General features: G+C 43.8%; 1 protein-coding gene across 1 annotated transcript in view; it reads left to right on the forward strand.

The window, feature by feature from the left end:
* Positions 1 to 27968, forward strand: part of LOC121293072 (receptor-type tyrosine-protein phosphatase R-like) — a 244408-nt gene that overhangs the window by 79109 nt on the left and 137331 nt on the right. The window contains exons 5-6 of the mRNA XM_041215667.1: positions 3167 to 3277; positions 4723 to 4985. Coding sequence (XP_041071601.1) covers positions 3167 to 3277; positions 4723 to 4985 — 374 coding nt within the window. The remainder of the gene's footprint in view (positions 1 to 3166; positions 3278 to 4722; positions 4986 to 27968) is intronic.

Genomic DNA, 27968 nt, shown 5'->3' on the forward strand with positions numbered 1-27968 from the left:
GTTGAGGCAACTGTAAAACCCAGATTTTAAAAGACTCCAGGCAAAGCACATTTGATCTTACAAATCCAAAATGAGGTTCCTTGCAGACACAATTGCGGGTGTAGAGGCTGGATAGATCTAAAATGCCTCTCCCTTATACACACACACACACAAACTCTTTTCTGTTTATACCAATCTTTCACTTGAATGTAAATTTCCCATTGTATTACCAGTTTTTTAACATCACATCTTCTGACAATAACATTTTCATCCCATTAATTTTATTAGTAATATAAATACATTGCTTGGCGTCTCCCAGCTAGGTACAAGATTTTACTCACACTCTTGAATGCTTTATTAAAAAATGCAAATTTCCCCCTTGACATCTATGTTTGCAAACTTCCCCATGTTTATCTAATTACCATTTCAAACCTACTTCTTTCTATACCTAAAAGCACCCAGACTAACTGGCTTTAATCCAATTAAGACACACACACATACACACACACACACACACACACACACACACACACACACACACACACACAGACACCACTAAAGTCTATGGGCAGAATTTTGCATTTGGTGTGTGAGGGTGGGTCCTATACGCCGGAATGCAAAATGATGTGTGATGATGTCAGGTGTGCGTCCCGAAGTCATCGCGCTGTCCGCCGATAATTGAAAGGCCTATTAAGGCCATTAACGTGCTAATTAATTCAAAATTTATGCAGCCCATCCAACCTAATGGTTAGCGGCCAGGCCAAAAGGCCAAGCAGCCTTTACGTTTTTTCGGAAGCCTCATCCATGAGCGGGGTGAGGTTTCCTAAAGCTAATACTGATTATATAAAAACTTTATTTCGAAAATAAGAACACGTTCCATGGGGGGACATGTTTCATTTTTAATGTTTTTAATAATATCTTTAAAAAGCTCTTTAATCTCCCTGAGGCAGCTCCATGCCTCAGGGAGATTGAAGCGCTCTTTCGCGTGCATGAGCAAAAGCGCTCTGGACCCAACTCTCCCTCCTCCCTCCACTCACACGGGCAGTGCCCAGCACTACCATTCGTGATCCACACAGGGCAGGCCTTAATTGGCTCACCCGTGTGAAATCACAGTGCCGAGCTGATCGCGGGCGATGGTCTGCTCTGCGCCCGCTCTCATTGAGCCTGCCTGACATGTGGAAAATCCTGGCCTATTTTTAACAATAATTTTCAATAACATTATAGACATTAATCTCTTCAGACATTGCTACTGCATTGTCCTCTTTGGGGGCACCTAAGCTTGAGAGCAGGTGGTAGCAGTGCAAGTTGCTTGGAGGATGAACTAGGGAGGGAGGAAGGGTTAACAGGGAAGGGAGGAGCAGTGGCTGGGCAAAGGTGGAAGGGAGCGACAGTGCAGGGCGCCCGGGGAGCGACAGTGCAGGGCACCTGGGTGTCCTTTAAATATGGTTCCTGGATCTTCGACCCCATGAGATAATAGCAGGGACGTCGACTTCCTGCTTTCCCTGCAGTGAGAATTGGCGAACTCTTCATGGATGTGTATGTAATGAGCTGAACAGTGCAAGATTGCATGTGGTCAGCCAACCCTCCACACCCCCAGTGAAAACCACTCCCACAACTGCTTCGATCTCGAACTTAGACTCCGAATGGAAGATTCCGGCCAAAGAATCTATGTTTCAGTATGCAACAACTGGCCAGCATCCCATGCTCCTAAATTCTCTTCAGCAAAGCCCTGCTGAAATGGATACTGGACAAGGACAGGACCAGGACTCTTCAGGTAATTCAGCAGTCTGACCAAAACAACATTAAGGCTTGGGCTGATAAGTAGCAGGTAACATTTGCACAGCACAAGTGCAGCGCAAAGATCATCTCCAACAAGAGAGAATCATGTCTCAATGTCTCATTGACAATCAATAGTGTTGCACCCACTAGATCCCTCACCATCAATATTCTGGGGGTCACCATTGACCAGGAACAGCTGCATTAGCCACATAATACAGTGGTACAAGTTCAGGTCAGAGGCTGGGTTTTCTGTGGTGAGTAACTCACTGTTTGACTCCCAAAGCCTGTCCACAGTATGCAAGGCACAATTTAGAAGTGTAGTGGAATATTCTCCATTGCCTTGAGGAGAGCAATTCGAACACTAAGAAGTTCGATACCATCCATTGGCACCCTATCCACCATCTTAAACATTCACACCCTCCATCACCGATGCACAATGGTAGCAGTGTGTACTATCTACAAGATACACAGCAACAGCTTTCTAAGGTTTCTTCGAAAAGCATCTTCCAAACCTGCAATTCAACATCTGGAAGGACAAGTGCAGCAGACAGTTGGGGGCACCACCACCTGCAAGTTCCCCTTCAAGTCACACAGACTCTGAATTGGAACCATATCACTGTTTCCTCATTATCAGTGGGTCAAAAACCTGGGGCCCCCTACCTAACAGAACTGTGGGTTTACCTACACTACACGCACTGAAACAGTTAAAGAAGGGTCACGATCACCTTCTCAAGGGCAATTAGGGGCGGGCAATAAATGGTGGCATTACCAGCAAGGCTCACATTCCATGAAAAAATACAAAAGAACATGCTTCCCTGTGTTAAAATAGCTTGCTGATGCTCACTTGTCTAGTGTTACATTTGAAAAATAGCTACTTAGGTGAGACACTGGAGGTTACTTGGTACCCGTGGAAGCAAAGGCCACAAGGAGTCAATGAAAGGAAGCAGAAAGGGAAATGGCCTGGGAAAGATTAATATCAACTAACGTTTAACTAGTTCGGCAAAAGCCGCATCACTGGACTTCACAGGTGCTGCAGGAAGAAATCTTGTGATGGCCAGGAAACCAGATTCTTAGAGTGGGGTGTTCTTGACACAAAAAAGGCATTGAAATCCCTTTAAACAATTAAACATTTTTTTTTGCATATGATTAGAAGTGTTCCTGTAAGCTGGTCTGTGTCTCTGGCTTGACTTCATTTGAAATTGTTTGAACAGATAAGTGGGAGAATTATGTTTCCAAACCAGATCAGTAAATATTTTTGGCAAGTGCATTTGTCTGAATTATTTTTGTGGTTTGCAGTTCCTAACTGTGACAGGTGTGTACATTACAAGTTTAGTGTTGTGAAATAAAACGCAATGTGGAACAGATATTTAGCAGTCTGGACTAATATCAATCTTTTGTTTCTTATCAGAAAAAACTTCTGCATGGAGAGCATGGGAGGGATGGAATCTGGAACAAAGAAGGTGTCTATGCTGTTGTTATATTCCTCACTGCCTTTGTTATTGTCATTACATGTTTAATGGTAAGATTCCTTCCTTTAATTGTGTATTTTGCAATTAACTGTGCTGGTGCATTGTATTTTAAAACAAAAAACCTATCTCTCATCTTGTGCGGGTGTAATTAGAGTGTTCATCGTGCAATTTATATTTATATTGTTACATGCGCATCATTATCATTTGTGGGGCTGCAGCTTGGAGAGAATATTGCTTTTCTCCCCCATATCACTTGTTCAGAAATGTTCGAAAGTTCATTCTGCCAAAACTGTGAATGAATATAAATACTAAGTCGCTTAAAGACATGGGGTGGAAATTCATCCTGGCCCATGGTACAAAATGGTATCGATTCCATTGCATTCAGCGGAATTAAACATTAGTTGCCGCATATAATGGGATCCAGTAACACCCATTTAGTGCCACCATCCAAGTCAAATTTCTACCCCATTATATTTTAAATATTTCAATTTTATGGTTGCAAGATTCCACTGGGCAAGGCAACAAATACAGACAGATGAATGTTTGGCCCAGTGATAAAATGTGAACTTGGTGCAAAAATTGATATTTTTTGTTTGGCCGTGGCAGCGATGGTTTGATATGGTTTTGCATTTCTGATCTTCCTCATGTTGAGTTCTGATCTCAGCTTCATCATCATGGGGAAGGGGTAGCTGGAGACCATAATCCCCTTCCTACAGGGGGAAAGATAACCCGAGGAGATCATCTCTACAAACTGTCTGGTAAGTAATGTTGAAGAGGCATTGGAGAAATCTTGGGAGTAGCTCTTCTGCCCATTCACTAGGTGGGAATGGAGTATGATGCAAATGGAATGAAGAAAGCAGATGAGGGGAATTGGTTTTTTTTCAGTCTCAACATTAAAACAAATCTTTACAGATCTTCACTGTCTTGGTAAAGTTACACATTACATGACTAAAACTCTACTCTGAGTAGATTATTTAAAAATAATTGAAGACCATATTTTATTTGAAATCGGGATGGAAAATTGTACTTGAGTGGTTTCCCACTGCCCCCAGCCCTACAATATAGTTCAATCTATTTGGAAGCCATTAAGGAATTGCAATACAAAGTCTAGCTTGGTCTCATTTTTGATATTGTGTTTGCCAGCATACAAAACTGTGTAGAAGTAACATGATTTAGGGGCTGAAAGGATCTATATTTGTTCTAATGATTTAGACAGAATTACATAGAATGTATCATTTGGCCTAACCAGTGCATATCAGAATTTATGTTTCATTGGAGCCTCTTGCCTTCCTTCCTCATCTCACTATCTCAGCATAACCCTTTATGTCTTTCTCCCTCATATGCTTATCTTGTCTCCCTTTAAATGCATCTACTCAATTTGCCTCAATTACTTCATGAATGTTCATTCCATGTTGGATTTGGCAGGAGAAGTTTTATTTAATGCTATGTTTAATTCACCTTCTCCATAGCTAAATGCTATTTTTACATCTATCAGTTTCTATACAGGTTGAAAGAAAAACTTCACTTTCAAATCAACCAGGATAAACAACAGCATCAGTCAATCGACCTTTCTTCTATTCCTGTGCAGCAGCCACAGCCAGAGGTTAAAATTGCAAACAGTATGGTACAGCCTGGGTCTGTCCCTGGCACTGTAAGTGTTAACATCGATCCCCAGGGTCAGCCTGTACCAGAGATCAGGCCATGTGTTTCATCTGGTCCCTCACCATTCAAAATGAAGCCAGCTTGTCTTCAAGAAAGGTAAAAGATAAACTCAAATAAGTGAAAACAGGTTAAAATGAGGAGAACCAGATTGTTTTATCTGCTTCCTCACCTACTTCGAAAGAATTAAAAAAATTGCACCAAACAGCAGTTGTAAATGGGTCATTTATAACAGGTTAAATAATTAGTGTAAACGTTTATTAGAGTTTTGTTTACATTAGCACAACAGATTTGCTTTTAATTAGGTGTGTTATTAATTAAAATATTTGTGGTAGTGAAGGTGTCAAAGCTGTTAATGTGAGGGAGGCTTGGATCTAATGTATCCAAAATTCTGAGTTAGTGAACATATAAGTGGGAGTCAGAACACTGAGTGACACAATATAAAACATGGTTTATATTCAGAGAGATTAGCTTTGAATTGTGGCCTTACCTAGTGCCAAATGAGTTGACCAGTGTGTGAGTGGAAAGGAACTTCACTTGGATACATACACATTGGCTGGGATTTTCCACGTCCACTGGTGTTGCACCCCAGTCGGTGGGGTGAGCGGACAATGTGGCGAGAAGGCCAAAAATCGTCGTGAAAGCAGTTTGCAGTCGTCTGCTCAGCCCGTCAATGGGGGGCCATGTTCCCCGCCATCAGATGTCGGGAACCTCATTATAATACATCAGCAAATCATTATAAGGCCAACCTACCAGACTCACCCACCAACCGCAACCACCCACAACCCCCCCCCCCCCACCCATCCCACACTGGATCATCCACCCACATCAGCTGGAAAGCACGGTGACATGTTTCACAACAAGGCATGCACTTGGCGGGCTGCACTTTGCTCGGGACTTCAAGGTTTGTTTGCCCACCTTGCTTCAGTTAGCACTCGCATCATCAGCGCCAGGCTTCACAGACGGAACCACATCACTTTTAGGGGACCTCACGGGCAGGTCTCTACCTACCAGATCAGCAACATGTGGGTGGCTTTTCAATGGCTGCAGGACTAGGGCTTGCTAGGGGAAGGGAAGGGGCTGCAGGACAAGAGTTGTACTGAGAAATGAGGGTGTCCCAGGGTGTGTGTGGGGGCCGCATCTTGATCTGTGAAAGTGGCCTCAAGATGGTGAGGACTGAGGAGGCAGTCTCCAGAGGAGATGAGGCCAGATGGACATATGAGAGTGTGTGTGTAAGAAAGGGTGATGTCCCTTGAGCTGGCAGTGAGTGAGATGCCTGTGCATGTGTGATGGGCTTGAGTGTGTGAGCTGTGAGTTATGAGATGGTTGTGACACCATGGCTGAACAAATGAGATTATTCATCCTCTACCTGCCTTGGATGGCCAACCTCTTCTGTGCAGCATTGGCACTGATCTCCATTGCCATCGCCTACCAAGCCAGAGTGGTAATGTTGCTTCTCCTCCTGCGGCCAGAGCAGGGGTAGGGGGCCTCCACGGCGTCCAAAAGATGCTCGAGGTTCTGTAGTCTTCTTGCCTTGTGGAGCCATTTCTCCTTTCCTGCAGCCCTAGGCTGGAAGCACTGAGTGCGGCTGTACTTTAAACGTGATGCCTGGCATGATGAATTGGCGAGGTGACGGTGTGGCAGGTGCATGAGTGCCCACTCACCATGGAAAAGCACGTATCCCGGGAATGCACAATTAATGCGTCGGGTTTGGGACGATACAGTGTGAAAAGCTGCCATTGTGGCCAGAGGGTAAAACGTTGTTTCCCCACCACTGCACCCCCCCCTCCCCCTGCTACCTCACTTAGTGCAAATCTAGGATGATTCTGCCCATTGAAGCAACAAACTAACACTTGATAAAAGCCCCAATTTTAAAGGTTGGGGTCAGTTCAGTGCATGTGAGCCCCAAAATGGGCAGCGCACACGGCAAGTCTAGAGGACTGACTGACATTAATGGCAGGACCTCATTTACATTAATATTCCAAGAATTGAGCTCTCAACCTGGTTAGCGGGTGGGAGTGGGATTTGGTGACAGGAGGCCTCAGCCGGGTATCAGTGGGAAGAGTCCCCAGCTGTCAGCTAAAGGGAAGATCAGGGTGGAAGGTAGTTCTGGCCATGGTTGGGAGGGACATGGAGCTATCTGAGAGGCCCAAGTCCACCTTGATAGGCCTAAAGGTACACTCCTGCTCCTCTTTACCCACTAAGAAGCTTAAAATTAAACTTTTCACATATAGCTAGCTAGGCATCTTCTGTCCAAAATCCACAAATGTAGAATTAGCTTTTCAGGGCCAGTGAGGGTGTATAGGTGTAATTATGAAATTAGTACATTGGTAAAAGTTCAGTAACACCTCATTCAACAGGGTAAATTTTTCATATATTTTTACATAGTGGAGTGGTGGACATTCTCATCAATTCTATTGACAATTCTATTGATTTCCATTGATTGAAGGCAGATGGTGCCTCAATAGCGCATCCTCTGGTGAAGGACAGAATCACTGGCAGCAACTTCTGGATTTCTGTGTTATTCTGCACATGTGCAGGCCCCTGAGGTTGCTGTCAGTTTCAGTGAAGTGACGGCAGCAAATGGTGACAGTTTGGTCGTTACCACTGCAAAATCCTGGTCATTATGCCTTTAAAACAGAAGACATTTGGCTTCTACTTCTGCCCAGTAAAGATTGACTTGTAACCAACTCCTGCCTTCTTAGAGTGAATTCTTAGCTTCTGATCACACCTCTGGCAACCACCATCACCTCCCCCAACACTAGTAAAAGACTGCCAACAATTCAGTGGTGCCATTATCTCCAAGGTCCTTTGGGAAAGGGCATTTGAACAGCTGAACCAGCAGCTGCAAACTATTAACAATTTCAACTGTATATAATGAGGTTAGAAGTCTTTACATTGAGTGTTATGAGGGTGTGGAAGGTGTTGTAGTTTGTGATTGAAAGTGAGAAAGCAAGTTAGACAGATCATTAAAAAAAAGGGGGATTAAAGGATATGGCGAGAACATGGGATATGAATTAGTGTTAGAGTGAAGAATAAACACCGATATGGACAAACTGGGCCAACAGACAGTGTTGTGATTGTCATTTTCTAAAGTCATATCCAGTCAATGATGTTACCACAGAAACTAGAATTGCTGTCTGTTTTACAGGGTAATGATGGTGAATGCTAACAGTGTGCCATCATTACAACCACCAAATCCAGGGCTATATAGTTATACTCTAGAGTACAAAGCCAAAAACGACTTCAATGATGTTAACTAAATTAAATTGAGCAGTTTCATATTTTTTGTCATGCAATTTGTCATCAATATTGTGTCTACAATTATATAATTCTTATTTCCACTAATATTATTCTATATAATTATTTTGTGTTATACATGCCCTGAAGAATGGTTTTAATGTACATCGATTCTATTGAGATCCTACGTTAATAAAATATGTAGATTGATATAAGTTAGAAGTGTAGAGATTCTGTCACTCTTTTCCATTTATCCTGTCAAAGCAAAAACTATTCATGTGACATATTTTTCAGCACGTGATCCAACTTTTGGAAACCATTCTCCAACCTTTTTTTTGAAATACTGTTCTCATAATTAGTAAACCTTCAATGGGAATTGAATCTACACTCCTACAAAGAGCACACTTGTAAAACTGCTCTCCAAGTGTCTAGGTCACACTGGCAGCTGTGACATGTCTCTAGTGGCTTGCACAATGTTTTTACTTAAATCAGAACTCTGTTAAGGTTTGCATGTTCTTAATTAGTCCACGTCAGATTGGGTGTGTAACAGACTTAATGAAAAATTAGTTTTTGAAGCTAAGGCCATACGTTATATCAATTAACATAAAGCAATACAGCAATTTAGTACATTTATAGATTTACTTGTAGTTGTATCAGCTACAGAATTCATATAATAGACAACAGTGAAATTGAATTTCAATCTGATAAGTGAGTCTCCATTGTTCACCAGTTTTCCCACCCACCTTGGTGAAAATGTACAGTTTATCAAGACTCCCCAATTCTTGATTGCGTACATAGAAGACAACAAAACCCCAGAAATGGGAATGAAGCAATGTACAGTGTAAAGTGAAGTAACAGAAGTTAACTTGAGCTGTGATCTGTGTCAGGCAGAATTTGGTATGAGAGGACAACAGTTCAAGAAATGTTTCATACAAACATTTGTTCCACAAGATAATTAGAGCAAGGTGAATGGAACTTGATTGTAAATGATTTTGCATTTAGTGAAGCTTCCTAAGGAGATGTAATACCATTGCTACACTATTTGGAATTTTTGAAAGATTTTGCAAGCAGCATTTCATTATAATGGTGCTAAAATTGGTGCTAAAATAGGAAGGGAAGGTGTCATATCAGGTTAAAATTTCACTTCATCTTTGCAAGTATCCAGTCACATTATTTTCTACTTCAAGCATGACAACTGAAAAACTAAGGAAAGGATAAAGCATTGTGGAAATGGCTTCCCATTTTGTTTTATAGTGCCTGTGTCAGATCTTCTCACCAGGAGAATTTCATATAAAGGTGCTGTGAGCGGAGGCCGAGTTGGTACTATTGATAGAGTTGATCAGCAGACACTTCTTGGGTGGAACCTTTAAGTTTATTTACAGGGTATTCAGCAGCAACTACAGATCTGCTTTCAACACAAACTCTATGGGCAGAATTTTGCACTAGGTTGGTGGGCGGGTCCCACTGGCTCGGCGGTGAGCGGGCAGCCGAGCTCCGCCACTGAAGCGGGCTCCGCCGCCATTTTGAGGAGGCGGGCCAATTAAGGCCCGCCCAGCAGTCTGCCCAACGGAAAGCACTATGCACTTCCTGTGGCGGTGGAGGGATTCCCCACCTATCAAAGTACGCTCTGCTCCCTGAGACTAAGTGCTGTCTCAGGGAGGTCGGTGAAAGTTTTACAAACTTAAAAAATAGAAAAATAAAAAAATTATTAACACGTCCCCCTCATGTGACAATGTCACACGAGATGGGACATGTTAATAAATATCACATAAAATTTATTAAACATTATTAAAGTGGACATGAAACCTCATCCCACCAGTGGATGAGGTTTTATGTTTTTTCTATTGCCCGCTGGGGCTCTTGGCCTGCCCACCAACCTTAAAGTTGGACGGGCAGGGCCTTTAACTACCTTAATTATCCTGTCAATGGCTTTAATTGTGCATTGACAGGTCGGCAGGCAGACAGCTGATTTCGCTGTCCGTCTGCCTTATTCAATATTTAAATGGACCGGGATGATGTCAGGGGTTCCTCCCGATGTCATCCTGTGTCATTTTCCCATCGGCGAGTGGGCCCCACCCCCAAATTGCCGACCGGAAAATTCAAGCCTATGAGCAGAATTTTCTGCCAGGGAGCCAATCCCCACTGGAGAAGCAGGCCCCGCCGCCATTTTAAGTGGGTGGGCCAATTAAGGCCTGCCCAGCGTGGCTCCCGGTGGGAAGCACTATGCGCTTCCTGACCGGGCGGCGGGGGGGGGGGGATTCCCCAAATGCTAGAGTTTGCTCTTTCGTGCATGCGCACGGAAGAGCGCACATCTCCCTGAGGCTAAGTGCAGCCTCGGGGAGATCGCTGACAGTTGTAAAAACAGTAAAAATAGAAAAAAAAATCCTTAACATGTCCCCCTCATGTGACAATGTCACACGAGATGGACACGTTCATAAATTTCACTAAAACTTTATTGAACTTTTAAAATCCCTACATGAAACCTCATCCCATGGATGAGGTTTCATGAATTTTCTATTCCCCATCAGGACTCCCGGCCTGCCCACCAACTTTAAGGTTGGACGGGCAGGTCCTTTAACTGTTTTAATGATCCTGTCAATGGCCTCAATTGGCCATTGACAGGTCGGCGGGCGTGCAGCTGATTTCGCTGTGCCCCCACCTTCCTGAAGATTTAAATGGAGTGAGTTCTGCCCAACATCATCCCGCATCATTTTTCGCATTGGCGAGCGGGCCCCGCCCCCTGCTCGCCGATGGCAAAATTCAGCCCTATCTCTACACAACCAACAACTAACTACTGACTACTGAGGTAGCCTGCGCTTCTCTCCTATTGGGTACTAAAGATCATGTGATCTTCCTTAACAAGCATTATGTTTAAAGGTACATTACACACTAAATAAAACCATAATTACCTCAAAAGGTCTGTCTTAGTTAATAGTCCATTTAGCTATAGACTGCGAGACCCCAAAGATATTGGTAATAATTCCAAACTCTTTACTTCAAGCTCATGTGCTGGCAAGTTGACATTTTTTTTGGATAAAGAGAATTCTAACCTGCTGAGAGTACGTTTTCCAACAAGAGGTTCTCATGCTAATTCAATTTCAAATAGGTAGGCCATTATTTGTAAAGAATCCTAACATTCATCAATAATTGTAAAGTATTTACCCTGCATGTGGATGTCATTTTGTAATTTGCATCGCTTTAGCAATTCCCCTGCTAATGTTTTGTCAACAGTACATGCTTCGAAAATTTGTTCATTGAAATGGTTCAAGTGAAGTTGTCACCATATAATAATGATGCCATACTTTTGTTACAACTTCCACTACTGGGCCTTTAACTAATACTAGATTAAGAAGAAGATTATTCCTCATGGTTTCCTTGACTCACTGGATCAAGGAACTGGAATGCACTACATGTACCAAATCTTGACACTGAAACGCTTGAAATTTCCCCAAGTCATGTTAGTCTCCCATTAAAATAACTTCTTTGTTCTTACAAACGCTAGAACAACTGACCCTTCTCCTTATTCTGACCACATTTCCTGCAGTGTACCTCTAGTCTTAGCTTGAATTCTTTTCTTTGGCTTAAGAGCTGTCTAATCAAAGACTAGAAGAGTTAAGGAATAAGCTAGCAAGGAAGGACATTGAAGCACAGGTATAAGTGGGTCCAGGGGACAAATTGGATGCATTTCTAGAAAGACAAAAGGTTGAGAGTGTGATGGGAACCATTTGTGAAGTCTGATTTTTTTTTGGGTCTAATGATCTTTAGCTAGATGTTCTTCTATACTGCATTATTTCATCTGGAAACCCAATTATAGTTTGTGTTTTGGAAAAAATAGCAGCAGAAATATGGGGCAGAATTTTATAGACCCCCCACCAGTGGGTTTACAGGTGGAGGGCGTGGGGAGTGGGGGAGGGGGGGGCCGTAAAATTCCCCGGATGACCTTCCCACTGCCTTCCCATTCACCCCAACCCGTCCGTAACTTTACAGGGCATGATTGAAGCATAGACTGGCCCACTCGCTCTTGCCCCAACTAAGGGCTTTAAGTTTGCAATTAATGACCACTTAAGGGCCATGTATCCCCTGGCCTCAAAATTGAGGATGGCGGGAAGAGTTCAGGGATGGGGAAGTCTGGCATTCAGGGGGGTTGGGGTGTACGGAGGATCCCTCAACGGCTCTTTCATATCAGGCTCCACCCCACAAGCTCTGCCCCTGGTGGCTGCTCCCTCATCCCCAGCCTCTCCATCAAGACCTCGACTCCTGTCTCTTCATCTCCCCTCGGGCCTCACCCCCCCCACTCCGCTATTGGACCACCTGCACTTACCGGGTCCTAGGCCCTGGAACTTTGAATTCTGGGGACTGTTTGCAGCGCCAGTCCTGGGCACCTCTGCTACAGGCGCTGCTAGGACCACAGAGCTACTGCTCAATCAGGTTGACCGGCAGCTCTCTGAAGCAGAACATGGGGAAACTGGATTAAAGGTAAAACAATGTAAGAAAGAGGCTTCTCATTTTGAAAATGCTAGTTAAACTCTAAGGAGGCAGATAGTGCCCTGTGGGTGACTAAAAGCTGCACTTCTGTGGAAATTCTCCCAATCACTTATTATAATTTCCACGGAAGGACCGCCTTGGATACCTTGGAAAAATGAGTGGGCAAACTCCTGTGGAAAAATTTCTACAAATGTATTAATAATTTAATTACAAGTAATGGGCAAAAGAAATCTTTCTCAGGGAGCTAGTTTCAGCATCAGGCATTGTTTTGTGCACTACTGCTGTTCAGCAAGAGCTGGTTTGCTCTAAAAATATATTTAAGTGGTTCTTGATCATTTGTATGTGGCTCTTTTGGAGCTATGTGAGCTGCAAAGTTTTAAATGGAGCAGGATTGTGATATTTTATGTGTTTGGCTTTTGTTGTTTGCGAATGCTGTAATATCACATGGGGCTATTGTTGACATTCATGAGAAACAAGATAGCAACAATAGCAACAACGCAGTTATCTTTATTAGTGTACTTCTGATGTAAACAACTGTTTGCCCCAGTTGTCCCTAGCTGTGCAATATATCACGTTCTGTAATTAAGGTGGTTTATCCAAAAACAATGGCCTTCATATTCCAGAGAGGAATATAGAATAAAGAATGATGCACATCTTCTTATTTATCCATTTTTATGTTCATGAGATGAATCATAACTATATGACACAAAGAGAGAAATATTTATCTTATATCGAAATTAATTTGCAGGCAGGTCCCACGACAAGAATGTAAAAAATATTTCCATTAATATAGCAACAGACCTCTAAAACAGCTGTGCAGACAAGGAAGTACTTTGTAAGTGAAGTCAGTGTTTTAACGTGGGAATCATGACCGGTTATTTATGCCTAGTAAATGCTCATAAATGGCAAAGGGACAATGGCCAGATAATCCGATTTTTGTTAGATTGGGCCCGACAGCTCACCCACCTTGAGGCAAAGTTGGTGTGGGAGACAACCTGCTCCAGGCTGACCCGCTCCGCAGCCACAAAGCTCTGCGGGGAGGCTAAACGAGGGCCAAATGAGACTTCCGCCTCTCACTGCAGAGGAAGTCCCGCCCTCTGGAGCTGCCAGCCAATCCAAGAGCACATCAGTGGCCGCTGCCGGGACTGCCGGGGAAAAAGGAAAAAGGCCTATGGATCGGGCGGAGCAGGTAAGTCCAGGTTCTTGGACAGCGAGGGTTTGGGTAGGTCAGGGAGGTGGGCAAGGCGGGAGGGGGTGGGTTTAAGGCTGCGGGCAGGTTGGAAGGAAGTGGTGGGGGATTCTATTTTAGGAGGGGTCATCAGGCCATCGGCAATGGACAGTCCCCGAAGAGTGAACCACCCCTTTCCTTCTTGCTCATTGAAGAGCTCTTTTTAAAAATCAGGCTGCCGGATCCCGCCCTACTGCCCACACGATATATTGAGTGGGCAGCAAGCATATTATCAGGGTCAATTGGCTTGATTACAAACCTAATTGACCCTTGATAACTTATTTGAATATGATAAGTGGGCTTTTGATTATTGGCACCCATTCCCCGCCCATAACCACCCCCACCCCTCCCCCCCCACCGCCCCCTCCACCCACCCCCACGTATTATGGGGGTGAGATCCAGGGCTCAGAAAGAGAGTGAAATGTTTTCACAAACCTGACAGCAGAGCACACAACTCGGACATCAGCTCTTGTCTATTCACATTTAACCGCACATTTGCCCCTCACCTGAGTTTCTGTACCATTTGCGCATTAAAAAACCAGCAACATTAGCCTCGCCGTTGTTTGGATTGCAACATTAAGTATTTTATGTTTCAGATTTATCTCTTTTCTCAACTCCTAATATTTTCCATATATAAAGGTGCATTTCTGGACATGTTTAACTGATAAGTAAGGCAGTTCCAAGTCAGAAAATCACCCCTTTTGTATCTTTACAAGTCAGTCTTCTGCCCTGACAATGCTAAGTATGCAGTGTAACGCCTGTATAATATTATATATTGTAAATTGCTGGTGCTGTTGCTGACAATCTTTTCCCTTTTGGGTGAGACATTTAAACAGATTCTCCATCTGCCTTCTCAGGTGGATATAAAAGATCCCACGGTAGTATTTCAGAGAAGTGCAGGGGCTTTCGCCCCTGTGTCCCTGCCAATATTTATCTTTTTGCCAACATCACTAAAACAGATTACCTGGTCATTTTCATATTGCAGTTTGTGGGATAGTTTGTGCACAAATTGGTGACGTTATTTTCTACACTACATTGACCGCAATTTTTTAAAAATTATTTCATGGGATGTGAGCATCACTGGCAAGGCCAGCATTTGTCGCCCATCCCTAACAACCCTTGAGAAAGTGTTGGTTAAACTGCTGCAGTCCATGTGGTGCAGATCCACCCACAGTGCTGTTAGGAAGTGAATTACAAGTTTTTGACCCAGCGACAGCGAAGGAACAGAATTTTCGTTCCAGGTTAGGATGGCATCTGGCTTGGAAGGGAACTTGCAGGTGGTGGTGTTACCAGGCACCTGCTGCCCTTGTCCTTCTAGGTGGTGGAGATTGCAGATTTGGAAGGTGCTATTGAAGGAGGCTTGGCATTTTGCTGCAGCGCATCTTGTAGATGGGACACATTGCTGCCATTGTGCATCAATGGTGGAAGGAGTGAATGTTTCAGGTGGTGGATGGGGTGCTGATCAAGCGGGCTGCTTTGTCCTGGATGGTGTCAAGCTTCTTGAATGTTGCTGGAGCTGCACTCATCCAGGCAAGGGGAGAGTTTTCCATCACGCTCCTGAATTGTGCCCACTTCAAAAGTATTTCATTGGCTATAAAGTATTTTGGGAAATCCTGAGGTTGTGAAAAACACTATTTAAATGATAGTTCATTCATTCAATTGGTTGATGAATATAACTTTTTATGTACAAGATGGCAACAGAATTGGGATCAAGATTCTACATATAAGAGACCAATTATCCAAGGGGTATCATATTCCCCAATGATTATTTTTCACAATTGCAATTAAAGCAGTTATTTTATTGTGTGTGATTAAGCAGGAGTGTCTTGCATCCATAGGATTTACACTGGCTCATTTGGTTCTCTATCATATTGGTGGGTAGCCTGTGACTACATTGTGGCTGTCGGCACAACAAAATCAAATGGGAGTTTTTATTCATTCATGGGCTGTGGGTATTGCTGGCTAGACCAGCATTTATTGCCCATCCCTAATTGCCCTTGAGAAAGTGGTGGTGAGCTGCCTTCTTGAACCGCTACAGTCCATGTGGTGTAGGTACACTCACAGTGCTGTTAGGGAGGGAATTCCAGGATTTTGATCCAGCAACAGTGAAGGAACAGCGATATATTTTCAAGTCAGAATGGTGAGTGGCTTGGAGGGGAACCTCCAGCTGGTGTGTTCCCATCTATCTGCTGTCCTTGTCCTTTTAGATGGCAGTGATCATGAGTTTGGAAGGTGCTGTCGAAGGAGTCTTGGTGAATCCCTGCAGTGCATCTTGTAAATGATACACACTGCTGCCACTGTGTGTCCGTGGTGGAGGGAGTGAATATTTGTGGATGTGGTGCCAATCAAGTGGGCTGCTTTGCCCTGGATGCTGTCAGGCTTCTTGAGTGTTGTTGGAGCTGCACCCATCCAGGCGAGTGGAGAATATTCCATCATACTCTTGAGTTGTGCCTTGTAGATGGTGGACACACTTTGGGGAATCAGGAGGTGAGCTGCTCTCTGCATGATTCCTGGCCTCTGACCTACTCTTGTAGCCATATTATTTATATGGCTAGTCCAGTTCAGTTTCTGGTCAATGGTAACCCCCAGGAAGTTGATCGTGGGGGATTCAGCGATGGTAATGTCATTGAATATCAAGGGGCGATAGCTAGATTCTCTCTTGTTGGAGATGATCATTGCTTGGCACTTGTGTGGCGAGAATGTTACTTGCCACTGTCAGCCCAAACCTGAAAATTGCCCAGGTCTTGCTGCATTTGGACATGGACTTTGTTGGTATTGCAATTTGCAATGTTAATTGTTGACAGGAAAATGTGACTGAAAGACATGTCAACAAGAACAAAGCATTGTGGACAGGGAGTACATAGCCTAGATAATATTTTTAATAGTTGTACAGATATTCAGCATGACACTAGTAGGACTTTACATCTATCATGGGTTGCATTTATTACACTGACTGTAATGATAATGTAACGCTGAGAAGTGTATCAATGAATTTGATAATGATTGATATTGATTTGAGGAGACGTTTATAAATGCCTTGTTATTCCCAAATTGCACACATGGTGCAAAAAATTCAGCTCATGAATCTGTGCATCAGTCATGAGCCCAGAAAAGGTGTTCTTATTGCACTGTTGTTGCTAAACCAACTGTTTAAATTTAAAGTTTCATTGTGAAGGAGCATCTGATCATCCACGAAATAGATATACAATCTAAAGGGACCTTTTTCTGGATGGCAAGCTGTAACTAATCCAGTGCCACAGGTTTCGGTCCTTGGGCCCCAACTATTTACAATCTATGTTAATGACTTGGATTCAGGGATAGAAGGTACTATAGCTAAATTTGCAGATGACACCAAAATAGGTGGGATAGTAAGTTGCAATGAAGAAATAAGAAATTTACAAATGGATATGGACAGGTTAGGTGAATGGGCCAAAATTTGGCAGATGGAGTTTAATGTGGATAAGTGCGAGATTATCCATTTTGGTCGGAAAAATAAAAAGGTGACTTATTATTTAAATGGAGAGAAACTTCAGAATGCTTCAGTGCAGAGGGATCTGGGTGTCCTTGTGCATGAATTACTGAAAGCAAGTATGCAGGTACAGCAGGTAATAAGGAAGGCAGATGGAATTTTGGTATTTATTGCTAAAGGAAGAGAGTATAAAAATAGGGAAGAGTTGTTGCAACTGTACAAGGCATTGGTGAGACAGCACCTGGAGTACTATGCACAGCTTTGGTCCCCTTACATGAGAAAGGATGTTGCACCGGAGGCGGTTCAGAGGAGGTTCACTAGATTGATTCCAGAGATGCAGGGCTTGTCTTATGAGGAGAGATTGAGCAGTTTAGGCCGATACTTGCTAGAGTTTATAAGGATGAGAGGAGATCTAATTGAGGTATATAAGATGCTAAAGGGGATAGACAAAGTAGACGTGGAGCGGATGTTTCCCCTTGTGGGGCATTCTAGAATGAGAGGCCATAGTTTTAAGCTAAGGGGTGGTAGATTTAAATCAGAGATGAGGAGGAATTACTTTGCTAAAAGGGTCGTGAATCTGTGGAATTCACTACCTCAGAGCGCAGTGGATGCCGGGAAGCTGAATAAATTTAAGGAAGAGATAGTAACGGGTTGAAAGGTTATGGGGAGTGGGCGGGAAATTGGAGTTGAGGCCGAAATGAGATCAGCCATGATCATATTGAATGGCAGGGCAGACTCAAGGGGCTGAATTGCCTATTCCTGCTCCTACTTCTTATGTTCTTATGTTCTTAATCTCTGATATTGGGGGGCATCTAACTATCCTGTCAACAGTTGGAAGCTGATGAACAGAGGCCTGCAGTTGTGTTTGAACACAAATGTGTGGGCATGTGCATTTGCTCACTCAACAGCTTTGTGGCTAGAGAGTAAAAGTGTAACTAACTGCTTGTGTCACTGTTAAAGGTGCACAACAGCTTACATGTTCCATGATAAAAGCAAAAAAACTGTGGATGCTGGAAATCCAAAACAAAAACAAAAATACCTGGAAAAAAATCTCAGCAGGTCTGGCAGCATCTGCAGAGAGGAACACAGTTAACGTTTCGAGTCCGAATGACCCTTCAACAGAACTAAGTAAAAATAGAAGAGAGGTGAAATATAAGCTGGTTTGGGTGGGGGCGGTGGGGGGGGGGGGGGGGGGGGGGTTGTGGGTGGGGTGGGACAGTTAGAACTGGATAAAGGGCCAGTGATAGGTGGAGATAACCAAAAGATGTCATAGACAAAAGGACAAAGAGGTGTTGAAGGTAGTGATATTATCTAAGGAATGTGCTAATTAAGGGTAGAAAGCAGGACAAGCAAGGCACAGATAGCCCTAGTGGGGGTGGGGTGGGGTGAAGGAATCGAAAAAGGCTAAAAGAGATAAAACAATGGAAATACATTTAAAAATAATGGAAATAGGTGGGAAAAGAAAAATCTATATAAATTTTTGGGAAAAAATGGTGGGGGGATCGGAAAGGGCGTGGGGATGGAGGAGAGAGTTCATGATCTAAAATTGTTGAATTCAATATTCAGACCGGAAGGCTGTAAAGTGCCTAATCGGAAGATGAGGTGCTGATCTTCCAGTTTGCGTTGAGCTTCACTGGAACAATCCAGCAGGCCAAGGACAGACATGTGGGCATGAGAGCAGGGTGGAGTGTTGAAATGGCAAGCGACAGGGAGGTCTGGGTGATGCTTGCGGACAGACCAAAGGTGTTCTGCAAAGCGGTTACCCAGTCTGCGTTTGGTCTCTCCAATGTAGAGGAAACCGCATTGGGAGCAACGAATGCAGTAGACTAAATTGAGGGAAGTGCAAATGAAATGCTGCTTCACTGGAAAGGAGTGTTTGGGCCCTTGGCCGGTGAGAGGGGAAGTAAAGGGGCAGGGGTTACACCTTCTGCGGTTGCATGGGAAGGTGCCGTGGGAGGGGGTGGAGGCGTAGGGGGTGATGGAGGAGTGGACCAGGGTGTCCCGGAGGGAACGATCCCTGCGGAATGCCGCCGGGGTGGGGTGAAGGGAAGATGTGTTTGGTGGTGGCATCATGCTGGAGTTGGCGGAAATGGCGGAGGATGATCTTTTGAATGTGGAGGCTGGTGGGGTGATAAGTGAGGACAAGGGGGACCCTATCATGTTTCAGGGAGGGAGAGGAAGGTGTGAGGGCGGATGCGCAGGAGATGGGCCGGACATGGTTGAGGGCCCTGTCAACCACTGTGGGTGGAAAACCTCGGTTAAGGAAGAAGGAAGACATGTCAGAGGAACTGTTTTTGAAAGTGGCATCATCAGAACAGATGCAATGGAGGCGAAGGAACTGAGAGAATGGGATGGAGTCCTTACAGGAAGCGGTTGTGAGGAGCTATCGTCGAGAGTGGGTAGGCTTGTAATGGATATTGGTGGACAGTCTATCACCAGAAATTGAGACAGAGAGGTCAAGGAAGGGAAGGGATGTGTCAGAGATGGACCATGTGAAAATGATGGAGGGGTGGAAATTGGAAGCAAAATTAATAAATTTTTCCAGGTCCAGATGAGAGCATGAGGCAGCAATGAAGTAATCATTGATGTATCAGAGAAAGACTTGTGGGAAGGGGCCGGAGTAGGACTGGACCAAGGAATGTTCCACATACCCCATAAAGAGACAGGCGCAGCTGGGGCCCATGCGGTTACCCATAGCCACACCTTTTATTTGGAGGAAGTGAGAGGAGTTTAAGGAGAAATTGTTCAGTGTGAGAACAAGTTCAGCCAGACGGAGGAGAGTAGGGGTGGATGGGGATTGTTCGGGCCTCTGTTCGAGGAAGAAGCGGAAAGCCATCAGACCACCCCAGTGGGGGATGGAGGTGTAGAGGGATTGGACATCCATGTTGAAGAGGAGGCGGTTGGGGACAGGGAACTGGAAATTGTTGATATGATGTAGGGTGTCAGAGGAATCACGGATGTAGGTAGGAAGGGACTGGACAAGGGGAGAGAGAATGGAGTCAAGATAGCAAGAAATGAGTTTCATGGGGCAGGAGCAAGCTGACACGATCGGTCTGCCGGGACAGTCCTGTTTGTGGATTTTGGGTAGGAGGTAGAAGCGGGCCGTCCGAGGTTGGGCGACTATCAGGTTGGAAGCTGTGGGAGGAAGATCCCCAGAGGAGATGAGGTCAGTGACAGTCCTGGAAACAATGGCTTGATGTTCAGTGGTGGGGTCATGGTCCAGGGAGATGTAGGAGGAAGTGTCTGCGAGTTGACCCTCAGCCTCTGCGAGATAGAGGTCAGTGCGCCAGACAACAACAGCACCACCCTTGTCAGCGAGTTTGATGACAACGTGAGGGTTGAACGTGAGAGAACGAGTGCAGCAAGTTCAGAGCGAGACAGGTTAGACTGGGTGAGAGGAGCAGAGAAATTGAGACGACTAATGTCACGCCGACAGTTCTCAATGAAAAGATCAAGAGAAGGTAAGAATCCAGAGGGTGGGGTCCAGGTGGAGAGAGAATATTGGAGGTGGGTAAAAGGATCCATTGAACGGGGAGAGGACTCCTGCATAAAGAAGTGAGCACGGAGACAAAGGCGACAGGAGAAGAGTTCGGCATCATGCCGGGCCCAAAATTCATTGAAATGAGTGCGTAAAGGAGTATGAAATTAAGTCCTTTGCTGAGCACTGAAAGTTCAGTGTCGGAGAGGAGAAGGTCATGGGGTATGGTGAATACACGGCTGGGGCTGGGATTGGAAGATGGGGTGGGGACAGAGAGACAGGCAGGGGTGGAGGGTCCTAGATGGGTGTTGGTGTCGATGAGTTGTTGGAGCTTGGGTTCCTATGCATCTGAAAGAAAGAGACAAAGTTTCTTGTTGAGGCGTCGGATGAGGCGAAGAATAAAATGAAACTGGGGGCATGCACAGCTTCGAAAGAGGGTGCAGTGGTGCTGCTGGAGGGAGAGGTCGAGTGTGTTCATGTGGCGGCACATGGCACTGAGTGTGAATTTCAGAATGCGACGAGAACAGCAGTCCGAGGAGCGTTGTATGTCCCAGAGATACCTGTAATCTTGGGTGGGTTCGAAACATGAGGGATGGAACTGCAGTTGAAATCCACGTGGGGTAAGTCGGAGATGGAGACAGTCACTGAGGAAGGAAATATAGCTGTGAAAGCGGGTCCTTGTCAAACACCAGGAGAGAAATGGAAAGCAATGAAGGTGAACAAGGCAAAAGAAAGAAATGGAAATCCTGACGGAGAGAAGAGCAATACTTCTTCAAGGTAGACATTCCTTGAAGAGAAGTGGCAGTCAATTAAACACTTAAGATAAAAGCAAAAAACTGCAGAAGCTGGAAATCCAAAAAAAAACAAAAATTTCTGGAAAAACTCAGCAGGTTTGGCAGCATTTGCAGAAAGGATAATATGTTCTACTACACTAGCTGTTACCACGTAAATAAATGTTCACACTGTGCAACCTTGAGGGATTGGTTTCAGATACTTGGGATAATAGCAACACTGGAACTTCTGACTCTATATGAAATAATTACTCCTCCCCACCCCCAAAAAAGCAAATCATCCATTGTGATAAACAATTTAAATAACCTGCTCAAATCTCTGCCCAAGTGACTTCAAGGCAAAGCCACTGTAACAAGAATGAATAGCTTCTCATGCATCTTGAACCTATTCTGGATCCCACCAAATTGTCAACCCACCAAACTCAGATTGAGATTGGCATATTACCAGCTTCCCCAAATGCTTTCAACGTGCAAGAAACCAGAGATAGCATTTTGCCAATTTGTATGGTCATTTTTAACATTCCTTCTAGTGCCTTCTAATATATTGCCAAGAAATTTGAAGTCTAAGATTGCCATCTAGTGGATAGAGCTGGATATTAACTCATGTCAGCTCAAAATCTTGACAATATGGTTTGTTGCAATGTAATGTAATGCTCCCACTGGTTTTTATGAACATACAAATTAGGAGCAGGAGTAGGCCACTCAGCCCCTCAAGCCTGCTCCGCCATGTATAAAATCATGGCTGATCTGATTTTAACCCCATGTTCCTGCCTACCCTGATAGCCTTTCATCCCCTTGTTTATCAAGAATCTAGCCTTAAGTATATTCAAGGACTCTGCCTCAACCACCTCTCGAGGAAGAGAATTTGAAAGTCTCACAACCATCTGAGAGAAAAAAAATCCTCATCTCTCTCCTAAATGGGCAACCCCATATTTTGAAACAGTGACCCCGAGTTCTAGGTTCTCCCACAAGAGGAAACATCCTTTCGACATTCAGTGTATCAAGTCCCCTCAGGATCTAATATGTTTTAATCAAGTCACCTCTTACTCTCCTAAACTCCAGCAGATACAAGCCTTGTCTATCCAGCCTTTCCTCATTAGATGACTCATCCATTCCACATATATATCTAATAAACTTTCTCTGACCTGCTTCTAACGCATTTACATCTTTCCTTAAATAAGGAGATCCATTCTGTACACACTACTCCAGATGTGGTCTCACCAATGCCCTATATAACTGAAGCATAACCTCCCTACTTTTGTAATCAATTCCCCTCACGATAAACAATAACATTCTATTAGCTTTCCTAATTACTCGCTGGAACTGCATACTAACCTTTTGCAATTCGTGTGTGAGGACACCCAGAGCCCTTTGCATCTGAGAGCTCTGCAATCTCTCACCATTTAAATAATATGCCTCTTTTTTATTCACCCTGCCAAAATGGACAACCTCACATTTTCCTACATTATACTCTATTTGCCAGATCTTTGCCCACTCACCCCAACCTGTCCATATCCTTTTGTAGCCTCCTTACGTCCTCTTCATAATTTACGTTCCTACCTACCTTTGTGTCATCAACAAATTTAGCAACCATCCCATCTGTCCCTTTGTCCAAATCATTTATATAAATTGTAAAGATTTGAGGCCCCAGCGCTGATCCCTGTGGCACACCACTTATCACAACCAGAAAATAATCCATTTATGCCTATTTTCTGATTCCTGTTAGCTAGCCAATCTTCCATCCATGCCAATATGTTATCCCCTACACTATGAGCTTTTATTTTCCGCAATAACCTTTAATGAGGCACCTTATCAAATGCCTTCTGAAAATCTAAGTACCACATACCGGCTCCCCTTTATTCACAGCCCCTGTAACTTCTTCAAAGAATGCCAATAAATTAGTTAAACATGATTTCCCTTTCATTAAGCCATGTTGACTCTGCCTGATTACCTTGAATTTATCTAAGTGCCCTGTTAGACGTCTTTTATAATGGCTTCTAACATTTTCCCTATGACAGATGTTAAGCTAGCTGGCCTATAGTTTCCTGCTTTTTGTCTCCCTCCCATATCTTGTAGTATTCCATAATAGCTTCATTATACTGTTTAAGAATTTTCCTTTAACCACCTGACAATTGTAGAGGGCTGTGAGTGTTAGAGATGTTGCAGATAACAGCATCATCAATACCAAGAAACATATTTTTGAAAGGCCATTATGTTTAGATTTGGAATTCTATTGAACTACAAGATAAAAATAGCCAATTTGTACGTCTTCGCACAATAGCTCCAGAATGAACACAGAGGCTGCTGGATGCAGAGGTTGGCTGGGCAGAAGGCCTGCCCTATTTGATCCAGCACTGTATCCAAGATTTTTAAAAAAGGAATAAAACAAAAAACAGCCCTCACTGCTCACAATCCCCCCACCTTCCCATGTCCCATTCATGCCAACCCATTGCCTTCTCATGCCCCCTACCCACCCCTGTGATCCCTCATACCCTCCATGCCAATCTATGTCCCTGTACCCACCCCATGGCCCCTCATACCATCTATGCAAACAAATACCCCTCCACCAACCCCATAACCCCTCATACCCTCTATGCCAAACTATGTTGTTCTACCCCACCCCCTTTATAGTCCCTATGCCAACCCATGCCCACCCATCAACCTTTGCCCTTACAACTATCATGCCAACTTACCCAGTATCCACCATAGGCAGACCTCAGGACCCATGTTGATTAAATAAAATAAAGTTCTAAGTTTCTGTTGCAGATTTTATTTTTTTTTTTAAAAAGCACTCTCATTCATAAAAACTCATTCATTACATTTACCAGTCATGCAGCACTAATCCAGCAATGGTAGACCTCAGGTTTTTGTCAATGTACAGAGTGAAATAACAAGGAATGTTTTTTTTAAAAAAAACACTCCAGACATTTTTTCAAAGATTTAAAAGGCAGGAATTTAAATGTTTTTACAGCTTGACAGTTGCCTGAGACAGCTCATTTTGACACTTTTGACAGTTCCAATGAGCTTGACAGTTAATAAGTTTATGAACTTTTCATGCACATTCATGCCTTTTAACACTCCCAAAGGGCACCTGACCTTCCTCAAAGGTGCCCTGTGCTCATATCCAAAGGGGTACCTTACCTCTCAAAAAGGGCACCCCACCTCTCCAGAGGACTGCACAAAGCTCTGACCTGCTGCTACCAGGTCTAACCTGCACACATTGTGTTTCACACACCTGGGTTACCAAAATTAGACATGATTGGAGGCAGTTGCTGATTTGAATGGGCAGTTGCCTCTGCAAAATGCGCATGCTCAAATCCTGACCTGGGCCTGTTCCCGCCCCGAGAGAAATGGTAGGTCGGGGGTGGGACTTCTGATTTTCGGGGACATCCATCATTGCAAAAATCCAGGCCTATCTATGGAACAGAAGATCTGTGTAATAGAGGGAGAGGGAAGTGAGTTGATACACTAGTGGCTTATGCTTGGGTCAGGTATGTGTTTACCTGATTTTTCTGTATACAGCTTGTAACTTGAGGGTTGATTTTAACTCCCAACAAGTGTAGTGCTTGTGTAACACTAATGTAGGATGCACCCTCACACAAATAGGTAGAAGGTTACTAACTGGAGGATATACACCCAGGAGATTCAAATGGCATCATAAACCAATTCGTCAAAGCTCGAGTGGCTTACAAATTTTTGAAGTGAGAATATTACTGAGAAATTGCACTCTATTTAACAGTTTAATAATGCCAGCCATCAAATGCTGTTCATTCCAATCCTTTACGAGGTTATTTGGTTTATAGCAAATGTGCTTTATAAGAATAATAAATGTACACAAAGAACAACTAAAGGAAGAAAGGTTATAGGAAGAGTAGCACCATTGCACAATGCGTGGGATCTAGGAGAGGACTCATTACGAGCAAGTTGATATCCAGTAGTGTTCCAGTCATGAAACTGAAATTATGAAACAACACCCGCTGCATAAAGAAGAATATCCAATAGGTGACGGTAGAGGTGGGTTGGGGGGGGGGGGGTTGTTTGGTTGGTGGAGTGGAGGGGAGGGAGAGGGAGGAAAGGCAAGCTTGTGTAGCCAGATTCCAATAGGCGGGGGTGGACGGGGAGGTACGACAAGCCTGTGTAGCCAGGTTCCAATAGAGTGGTTATGACCAGGCCATAAGAATATCTACATTTCTTTTTAATAATATATCAAAACACATGAATGTATTTTTATTAAGATTCCTAACTATACTAAATCTGTCTCTGTAACTGGGGTAGATAGCCGTTAGTTGTCTCAGGCTACAACAACCTAGGTCCATAAGTATTGAAAGAGTATAACTCTGTTTCTTTTCTTCTCTGTTGTCTCTTGTTACATTTGAAGGAATATGTATCTCTGTGGTACCCCTGTGCGAAATGGACATTTTTTTGCCCTTTTGGTTCCCAGATGATGTCATTAAGGTCAGTTTATCCTATATGAATACTAATCAGACAAGAGTAAAAGGATATAAAGCTAGGGGTTCATAATTTTTTCTGTCCAGGATGATTTTCATAGAATCATAGACCATCCTAGCACAGAAACAGGCCTTTAAGCCCACAAGCCCACCCTTGTGTTTTTCTCCACTTAGCCACCTTGTCTGATCCTACCACCTTGTTGGTCTGCATACTCTACCCCAGTTACAGAGACAGATTTAGTATAGTTAGGAATCTTAATAAAAATACATTCATGTGTTTTGATATATTATTAAAAAGAAATGTAGATATTCTTATGGCCTGGTCATAACCACTCTATTGGAACCTGGCTACACAGGCTTGTCGTACCTCCCCGTCCACCCCCGCCTATTGGAATCTGGCTACACAAGCTTGCCTTTCCTCCCTCTCCCTCCCCTCCACTCCACCATTATATTATATACTAGATGTTCTTGGGCAGTTCCGGACTATTCATCTTTAACATTGTCATTTTGGGGCATAATGCAACGATAGTTCACCCACTACTGTAATTTAACAACCTCAGTGACGCTATATTCACATGACTGACATGAACTTAAGTAATTAATACCTCATTAATGCTGAAAGACACAGGCCTCGCAGACTTATTTGTAGTCCTATTTTGTTGCACATCCAAAAAATTGCTTAAGAAACAAGTAATTTTACTCTTCTCTCCCCAAAACCTTTTATGTATGGCACCATTCATAGCCGTCATAGTGCCAGCTGAGTCAGAGGCGAAAAAGGGATTTGTTAAGAGAGCAGAGACTCGATGGAACTCTTGGCTCCCAAGTCTGTGGACTTGGATTTATAGGCTCAAGCTCTGAACAGGATGCAGGAGAAGCATCAGACCCACATGGACATACCTGAGGAGCACTTTGGAGGATCTGAGATAGGATACCTGGGTTCACAGCAAAGTCCAGCGCCATCCTCAGTGTCAATATGTAAGAAGGATTAAACGTAATGCAGCGCCTCCTGTATGTGCAGTGACACCATCTAGCATGGTACCTGTCCTAACAGAGGAGCTGCCAGGCCAGTCAGTGCATCTGAAGTGGATGGTTTGATCACTGGCCCTGAGGCCTTATAGGATTGTTTGGAGAAAATTATGGAAAGTGACTTCCAAGAGCTTTGGCTCTGCATCCCTTTGGGTCTGCAGAATCTAAATGATGTCACCACGCCTCCTACTCAAATGGGAACACAGATCTGGGATTCAGCACAAGTGGCATGCTTGAGGCTCTCCTTCATGATACCATCTTTTCTCCCCTAAAAGCTCCCACAACAGGACATTTCCAACCTTCATCCTCAAATGCTCGCTCATGGCTGGTTGAGGACCAGGTTGCCCAGGCACAGCAGCGGATATGCAACCTCCTGGAAGGTCCTCCCAGGGCTCAGAAGCACTAAAGTGAAATCCACCATATCCACAAGCATAGTACAAGGGTCTGGCACATTTAGGGTTAATGTGGGACTGAGTACAGTACCGCCCACACAGTGATGTAAGAAAGCACATGACCCGCACCCAGGATCTGTCGAGTGTTGGACAGAGCTATGTGTACCAGCCAGCATGAAGACAACTCCTAGCTTGTACCCTTTACTGTATATTTATAAATAATTCTAAGAGTCAATTAAGACTTAAGTTAACCTATGTATGGCAATGAACACTTCTTCAAACTTACCGAACTATAAACCACATCCTACAAGAACAAGTGCTACAGTACAACCAAGCACCACAATCATCCTTGGAGTATCTTCTTGTTGCCACATGAGCATACATTCACAAAGAGTAGAGAGGCATTGGGATGTGGTAATGAGAAGAAAGCTTTAAATATACACATGCAGAGTTATGATATGGAATGCACTGTTCTGAAGTAAGTGTCTTCTTTATATTTTTTGTATTTGAAAGGACCATCAGAGG

Source organism: Carcharodon carcharias, chromosome 21 (assembly GCF_017639515.1).
Source record: "Carcharodon carcharias isolate sCarCar2 chromosome 21, sCarCar2.pri, whole genome shotgun sequence".
Taxonomy (NCBI): Eukaryota; Metazoa; Chordata; class Chondrichthyes; order Lamniformes; family Lamnidae; genus Carcharodon; species Carcharodon carcharias.